This window comes from Coenobita brevimanus, chromosome 106 (genome assembly GCF_032717465.1).
Source record: "Coenobita brevimanus isolate Jiangsu-jjx chromosome 106, ASM3271746v2, whole genome shotgun sequence".
Taxonomy (NCBI): domain Eukaryota; kingdom Metazoa; phylum Arthropoda; class Malacostraca; order Decapoda; family Coenobitidae; genus Coenobita; species Coenobita brevimanus.
This window is the reverse complement of record NC_137059.1, coordinates 557,505-566,439: the sequence shown is the minus strand read 5'-3', so window position 1 is coordinate 566,439 and position 8,935 is coordinate 557,505. Positions and strand designations below refer to the sequence as shown.

The 8,935-nt window shown below is 41.7% G+C and overlaps 1 protein-coding gene across 1 annotated transcript; it reads left to right on the top strand.

Moving 5' to 3' along the window:
• Positions 1–775: 775 nt before the first annotated feature.
• LOC145416535 (OTU domain-containing protein 3-like) lies at positions 776–8,616 on the top strand. Its single transcript, XM_080285502.1, has 7 exons — positions 776–933; positions 1,239–1,387; positions 2,153–2,265; positions 2,833–3,141; positions 4,995–5,172; positions 6,366–6,556; positions 7,518–8,616. The coding sequence occupies exons 1-7, from the start codon at positions 776–778 to the stop codon at positions 7,677–7,679; spliced, it is 1,260 nt and encodes a 419-aa protein (XP_080141628.1). The 3' UTR covers positions 7,680–8,616.
• Positions 8,617–8,935: the final 319 nt, after the last annotated feature.

Sequence of the window (8,935 nt, the reverse complement as noted above, 5' to 3'; positions counted from 1 at the left end):
AGACAAATGAAGAGGTAAAGAAGCATTGTTTTGTTGATGTAGATGTGATTGAGAGTTTTAGGAGAAATACTTCAGGATGGTAGTAGTAGTAGTAGTAGCTGTTGTTCCCTAGGCAGTCTGGCCAAACAGCCCCAAGTCCTTACGGATGTCCACGGCTGAGACCAGGCTTTTCCACAGAGCTCTCAAGGAGTGAATGTTGTGTTGTTGGCGTAGGTGATTGTGTACAATGCAGTCTTCCGAAATGTTCCTAATAGTATGGGGTTCTGTGTTGCATTCTGGACAGGCATCAGTGATGGAGTCATCCAGCCTCTTCTGGTAACTTAAGAGGGCTGGATGGTGCCCACATCTCAGTTTGGCCATGTGGAGAGGATGAAGAATGAGACACTCAAGAAGAATGTATGTGAGTAAGGCACAGGGAGACAGGAGGTGGAAGAGACCAAGGATGAGAAGGAGGGATGGAGTGGAGAGATACGGCTATGTGAGAGAGGGGTATGTAAATTGGGAGGGAGGGCAGCCAAATGGCAGTGGATAGAACAGTGTAGAGGAAGTTTGTTTGTGGTCACCACTTACGTGATCAATGCTTCTGACAATAGATACATAGGCTAGATAGACAGAAAATGTTAGTATTGAAAAGTTGTCATGTAAGGTATGTAGAGCTGTTATAGTGTCTTATTTTGTTACTGAGCTACTTGAAATAAGCCACAAAAGGACAGAGAACTGGGCCAAGTTAATGTGACAGGGAGGATAACTTGATTTTCTTGCATTACTTCCATAGATGGCGCGAAAAAGGGAAGAGCGTGCTATCCGCAATGCTCAGCGTGCAGCGAGGAAGGCTGCCAACGCTGGCCAGGGTGCACAGGATCCGAACTTCGTGTCCCTCAAGCAGCAGTTGGTGGCCATGGGGCTGACACTTAGGCTCATTCCAGGAGATGGGTATGAAGTAGCTAGTAGTAGTAATAGTTGTAGTCCCAGGTTTATCTTGAATGTGAACCCTGTGGACCACAGGCTGAAGTTGTTCTCCAGCAGTCCACAATCCTCCTTCGAGGGATAGGGTTATCATTGTTGAAGGACTCTACCCAGTTTGTGGAGCTTTTGGTGTCCCTCTTCAGTACCTATTACATACAAATTGCACACTGATAAAGTATTCCCTTGTGTAACATATGCACAATTCAATTTTCAGTACTGGTAGTTATATCTGTACTTAGATCATAATAACCACTACGTCAATTCCCCTACAGGAACTGTTTATTCCGTGCACTGGGAGACCAATTGGATGGTACCCCCAACACCCACCAGAAGCACCGTCAGGATGTGGTGGCATACATGAGGCAGCACCGCAACGACTTTGAGCCATTTGTAGAAGATGATGTACCCTTCGAGAGGCACCGTGAGTTTGCTTAACCAGTTGTCATGTGATATACCATATTTATTTTGTGAGACTCCCAGGAGTTCCTGTATGTTATGACCTTTCTGTAGCTTAACAGTTGTGCAGTGGTGTTGGATGTCATCATCATCATTGTCACCATCATTCTGACTTTCTTTTCCCATCAAAGGATAGGGTGAGATAGGATCCAAGGACGAGGAAAGAGAAAGTACAGAAGTGGGGAGCTAGTGTAGGCTTATCAGCATTATACTCAGTGAAATGAGCCTTACAATAATTCACACATCTGCCATATGATTTTTTGTACACCAGGAAACCATTTACTACGCTTGGTGGTAACCATATAGCCAAATTTTGGCGCCTGGTGGTTTAGTGGGTAATTATTGCGCTCCAGTCAGATTGAGCTGGTGAAGGTTTATATCCAAGGGATGGTTGGGGTTTATTGCTCATGTAATGCCACTCAGGGATGAGTGAGACTGGTCACTCTCATCTTAAATGTCAGGACCAACTTGCCTAGCCCTGGGCTGCTACGTTCCTCATGGGGTAACATAGGATTGGATGATGATGGATTGGAATCATGGCTTCTTTTCACAGGTTTTCACACCTGCCAAAAATCACAGTCAGCCCAGCCAACTAATTTGATCCCTGGTCATTTCCATAGCTTCATCAGCTTCTACACTTCACTTTCTCCTATTCATTTACTTGGTTATACTGTACTATTAGAAATTTTATACCATGATCCATAATATATCACAAACATTTCTTTGGCAGTGAGCAACCTTGCCGAACTTGGGACATATGCCGGCAATGACTGCATCGTGGCATTTGCTCGGCTACACCAAGTGGTCGTCGTTATACACCAGCTCAACGCTCCTCTGTGGCAGGTTAGTTCCATTGTACCCAAACCTGTATTTTCGTATTTTTTTTCTGTCTGCAAACAGTTTTATTCATCTTAGGAAAGAGCTTTAATACTGAAGGTTTTAATTAAAGTTATAGCCAACCCAGTTTAAAAGCTCTCCTAATAATAATAAAACCATCTGGAGATGGGAAAAATAAAATAGAAAAGAAAATATGGGATTGAGGCATGTTCTTCTGACCAGTTTGTTTTTGTATAGCTATAGCATGTTGATATTCTCATATACTGTATGTTATTTATGCATTCTGTGTTGGCAAACTATAGCCAATTTTCGCCTTATGGAACTGATAATGAATACATGCAGTAAGTTGTGGGTACTTGAAATCTGATAAGCCTAAATTATGAGGTAGGAATGAGTCTTCTTAGTTACTAGTCAAATTTATCCTCCAGTTTGACAACACGGCCATCAGCTAAACTGAAAAGGGGTTATGGGTCTTTGTCATTTGAAAAACCATGTATAGTAAAACAAAGAAGAGTGGGATTCTTGAACTGTACATATCCTAGAGTTACACCTTCTGTTTCCCAAACTTTTCAGATCAGTGGCAGTGAAACAAAAAAGAGTGGTATGCCTGAACTACACATATCCTACCACAATGGGGACCACTACAACAGCGTCAGGAGAATCGGTGACTCCACAGCATCCCCAGCAAGCATTAAGTTAACAGTACAAGAGTCTCTCCCTGGCTCCTCCACTGCCGTCAAGGAGAAAAAGAAGAACAAGAAGAAGAACATGGGGGCTGGGGCGGAGGACGGGTGCTGGGATGGGGATGAGGAATACGGATCGTGGGCAGCTGATGGGGACTGCACTGGGGACTACTGGGACGATGATGAGGAGCCTAGAGCGGTAAGGGAGCATTCTATTGCTTTACTATCCATTATTTATGCAGCACCTAGATTATGTAATGCCTTCAGGCCTGTGGCATATTTTTTTTCATTTATTCCTTCACCTGCAGACAGTTTTATTTTGCTTTGGTGAGACTTATCAAACTGGAGAGGTTATATACAGTCCTCATTAACCTTTTCAAAGCACATGTTCATCCCAAAGCTAACTGAACTTGTCTAGAGGTAGCATCAGACTGAAGGGTTTAGTAAGTTATGTATATCCATAATGCATTGTTTCTCTGTGGAGCCATTTAAGAAACAGCTCAACTGTTTTCCTGAAAATGATGCAGGATTATAGGGTTGAGTTTTTGCCACTGTCTTGAACCAGTGCTAGTTATGAATTGATAATTCTGCATTATTTTTGAGGTTTTCACCACTATCCTAGTGAGTTTTTTTTAGAAGAAGAACTGAGGCTTTTAAGAATCAAAAGGTTAAACATTAATACAGTAAAAACTCAAATCCAGACATGCAATATATGAAAACCACCATTTCCTAATAGTTTGTCATGCAGTCGGGGTGCTTATGCCACTTGGCCACACGCAAACAATGCATGTATGAAAGCTTAGTTTTTTGTGTGTTTGTCTGTGTGTATCTACATTTGAACAGATAATAAATTACTAAAACATGGTACCAAAGTATATTCACTGGTAATGCTACAATAGGCTATTTATTACATGAATTTCTCATTAGTTGTCAGTATGACTGTATAGGTGGTCCCCCACTTATGAACAATCAGCCTACGATTTTTCAGCTTTACAAATGTAGAAACTGTACTTCAAAATTTGAATTTTGATCTTTTCCCGGGCTAGCAATATGTGGTATGATGCAGCGGCAGCAAGCCCAGTCCCAGTCTGCCTGAACAGTCGTTATTGTAAGCAGTCGATGCTTCAATGCTCTGCAGTGTTCAGTGTTGCCATAGTTTTTTTTTTGGATAACCCCCTGTATCTGTTTTGTGTTCTGTGCATCCATCTGTCTCTCCTGCTGCTGGTATGAAAAAGAAGTGGAATGTAATTTCTCTTTAGATGAAACTCAATATAACTGCCGAGCATGAAGGCGTCAGGTTCATAATGGCCATTGCACGTGAATTTGGACTTTCGCCGTCGAGAATCTCAGTACAGTATTCAATAAATAACATGAGATATTTAAAACTTTATCATCAGACAGGCTTTGTGTTAATGATTTGGCCCAGCTGTAGGGTAATGTAAGTGTTCTAAGCACTTTAAAGGTAGGCATGGCTGGGTTATGATGTTCAGTTGGTTAGGTGTGTTAACCTGTGGATTGCGCAATTACCCTTTTTTATCCCACCTTGTGGTGTGCAAAAAACGAAGGATTTTTTTTTTTTTTTTTTTTTTTGTAAACTTGAAGATAGACATCCAGGACATCATCTGGTGAAAAGAAAAAATCTCTCTCCATCTTTGCATAGGGCCATGTGTAAGTTTATGTACGGGCGTAGTGAAAAAATGGAAAAAAAAAATTTGTTTACTGTATTATAAACTTGAAGATAAACATCTAGGGCATCATGTGGCAAAAAGAAAAAAAAAACTCTCTCTCTCCATCGTTACATAGCGCCATGTGTAGTTTGTGTAGGGGTCTAGTTGTTTACGGTGATGCGCGGCCAGCACAGCTTGAGCTGTGGCTCGTGATCCATGGGTTAAATACATTTTTTACTTAACCAGAAAAATTGACTTCCAAGCAGTTTCTCAGAGTGTAACTCATTTGTAAGTAGGGGACCACCTGTATATTCCAAAACCTTCTATTTTCTGTAAAGCCTTTGGAGCCAAGCATTTTGACTTTGAAGGTTTATGTTATTATCAGCTGGTCGGTGACAGCTCTGAGCCAGTGTACGAGGCCCCATCTAAGGCTGAACATATGGTGATGGAGCAGACAGGGTGCCGAGACCTCCACCTGATCCGCAAGCACCTCGAGGCTCATGATTTTGATGTACAGCAGGCCACCGAAGCCATCATTAATTTTATCATACTTCAGCACAGAGGTGGGTACACTGAGCTCTTAGTTGACTCATTCAGTCCAGTGATGCATGTTTTATGTTCTAAGTGGCAATACAGGTCAGAATGATGATGAAGAAGGTGGTAATGACATGGCGTTACAGAAATGAGAATTGGGAGTATTTATTAAGAATAGATACAGAAAGTGAATGTCAAGAAATATACTGGGATTGAGAGGACATAACAGGTTCAGATGACTGCCGGGAGCCTGTGAAAGAGAGTCCCACGAAGGCGGAACAGATAGTGATGGAGCAGACTGGGTGCCGAGACCTTCACCTTGTACGCAAATACCTCCAGGCACATGACTTTGATGTCCAAGAGGCCACTGAGGGAATCATCAATTTTATCATCCATCAGTGCAGAGGTGGGCAAGTTAATGGATAGTTGGAGGGAGGATACAAAAAGAGTTGATTGATAAATGGGCAAGTAGACTTAGAAATACAAGGAGTTGCTTGGTATACGGAAGAGGGATGCAAAAAAGAAATAATTGATTGGTAGATGGCAAGTGGTGATGGAAAAAAAGTTGATTGGTAAATGAAAGTTGGAGACAAAAACAGAAGCATTACAGACTAGCACTATGAGAGAGGGGGTTTGAGTTGGGGAGAGGACAGCCTGATGGTGGAGGACAGGGTGACATGGAGACAATTCATTTGTGGCTACTTCTTTTGGGATTAAGGTGTCTGACCATAGATGGCTTGATAGACATCTGAAGTGGAGGAAATTAGTAAGTTGACCGTTGTGGACAGGTGGTGGGTAAGGTTAGAGAAGGAAAGGAAATACAGTAGTTTAAGTTTGGCTGTGGACTGATGTTGGAGATGGAGAGAGAAGGTTGAGGGGGGTAGGAGGAAAAGAAACAAGGATAGTGGGTAGTATCCTTTGCTTACCAGTGGTATTTGAGATGAATGTCTTCACATCCATCTGCTGGTTATGCAAACATCTTTCAGCTCCTTCCTATCCCCCCAAAAGAAGAATGATGATCTGCAGGAAAAGGGCATCTTCAACCTGCACTGGATTTACATTCAGATTAACCTGGGGCTACATCTGCTACTAATTATGGGAAGACTGAAGGTGATAAAAATGAAAATGATGAGTACTTAAAATGTGTTAACCAAATTGAATCTACTGTAACCGAATGTAGGCTAAGCTAACTTGTGTCAGTGACAAATGTGATGGTTTCTAGGGGAGCACCAGCAGACAACAGCAGGCAGCAGTGGGGGTCTGTGGAGCCCTAACGGAACTGGGACACGGCTCTTTGGTGATAATGCAGCTGCTCCCTCACACCCGCACCCACACCCACAGGCTGCTATACACCCCAGCTACCAGAGGAAGACCCAACAGGAGAAGATACAGCAGCGTCTCAAAGTACAGCAAGTAAGCCACTATACTCTGTTTCTTTTAACTTGACAAAGATTGCTAACCCCTTGCAGCTCAGTTGGTGGTGAATTCAAGTGCATCTAACCCATTAACTGCTCTATACAGCCTGGGCTGTTCCGAGTGCGACTGCTCAATACAGCCCTGGCTGCACGGGTGACTTTCAAATATAGTGCCTTGGTGTCCAAGGCCGACTCATGCAAGCATGTTTGAGCCTTCAAAACCGAAACCGAAAAAGAAAACGAAAACTATACATTCCAGTAGGGAATCAGACACTTTGATGTTCATCCATGGCTTTACCAAGGTAAATATTGAGCTAATATTTCATTACTATATACTTTGGCATGTGTTCTCTCAATTCCTAAGACAAAATTTGGCCTTTTGGGAAATTTCATTTTTACCCCTATGTCTGCGCACCACAGACACCTCCAAAAAACCACCATGAGCAGTTAACGGGTTAAGGATTGATGCGTTATTTATTAATTTATTGTTTTATTTTGATAGCTAAGTGTAGTCAGATTGGTGTGTTGATTTTAGTAGTAACCATGGAGACTCAGTCCTACCTCATAACTAAGGTGTATCAAATATTATGCAACCAGAACTTGTATTTAAGTAGAGCGAGTAGCCCTTTTTGGTCATATGAAAACAGACTATCTATAGGGCATTATGGCTTTCTCTGTTTATGACTGTGGGGTGAAGTCAGGGTTCACATTTATTTGGGCAGACTTTTGGGTTAGTTTATTCATCTATTACTGGTAGTGTTTTCTTTCTCTTTGAACCCTGCCTCACCCCACCCTAGGGTTGGAAAAAGAGGTCTGGATGATTATCGTGGAAAAGCTTAGTAACGCTCATGGGGACTTTGTTAACAGTGACCCTTTCTCCGTGTTTTTTAACATCATCCTTAGGTAGGAAAAGAGGTATAGATGATGATAATGATAAATTCGTGTCTTTTCCTCTGCAGCACATCTCTAACACAAAACGGAAGGAACTCAAGAAGCAACTGAGGAAGCAGCAAGCGCTGGATCGCAAACGCCAGAACAACGGTCAAACCCAAGACGATCCCACCTCCAGCGATGACTCGGAGGTCATCATCGTAAAGGACATCGGCTGTCTTAGTATTTAGTTGCTGTACAAAGCTTAGATGGGGGATAGCTGGGGTGTGGTGGGATGATAATTATAGATTGTAGGTGGGATAAGCATTGTACAAGATGAGAATGATAGATTGCGGGAGTGGCCGAGAATGTCTGTGGGATGAGGGTGTAGAGAGATCTGAATTATAGACTGTAGGTGTGGCAGACAGTATACAAGATGAGAATACTAGATTGTAGTTATGCCAGACAGTGTATGCATGATAAAAAACATTTTTCACATTTTCATCATGAGGTAAATGACTCTGAGTGGTGTTTAATTAACATGTTGTGTAAACTTTTCACTTTACGAGGGTCTGATGATAATAGCAAGCATGTACAATAATGAAAAGTGACAAGAACTTTTTCAAATAGTTCATCAGCTGTTTCAGGATTTAAAGATGGGAAAGTTATATCATCATCATCATCATCATCATCATCATCATCATCCGGACCTCCTTTCCCACCCTAGGATGGGGCGAGGAAAGTTATATAGGTAGTTTTTTAATCATGTATGTTGGGTCTTTGAAGGTGTGGATCCCTGGGGGAGGGGGGGTGAAAATAAGGTGCAGGCAAAATAGATAGATGAAGTTGTGTAAGGTATGTGTAAAACAGAGATTTCATAGTACAGGTGAAGGGTTGTGAGATAGTGGCGTAGCTACGGTGTAAAAAAAAAAAAAAATACATTATAAGGGGCGGTGAAGTGTAATTATGAGATATTCCAAAGAGAACTGTTGAATGGTGTCTGGGGGTATTCTCTTGAAAACACTGGGTGGCCAGTCTTATAATAGAGGTAGCCACTGTGATCCTGGCCACCATTCTGGGTACAGCATAGGTGAGGGAAAATTGACCCTATGGATTATGTGGCATATTGTACTGTATATCGTTGCATAGAGGTTGGATGAGGAGATGATCTCACTATGGCACCTGTTGCTCACTCAGCTGAATAAAATTGTTTATAATAGAATACAGGATTGTACTCCACTCTGTATCATTGCATTTAAAGTGAATTGATTATGTTAAAAAGACCCTAGCAGCATAACAGTAGAGGTCATTGCTGCTGTACAATGAGTAAAAGCAGACTAAGGATAAAAAACACACATAGCAGTATAATGAATAAAACAGAAGTAGTCATCAAACATTAAAATCCATATAAAATGCCAATTGAGACATGATGTAAGCCTCACCATACAGACTCAACTGGAAAAATAAATTCTTTGGAATAGAATATGAGAGTTGTGAGAGTTAATGG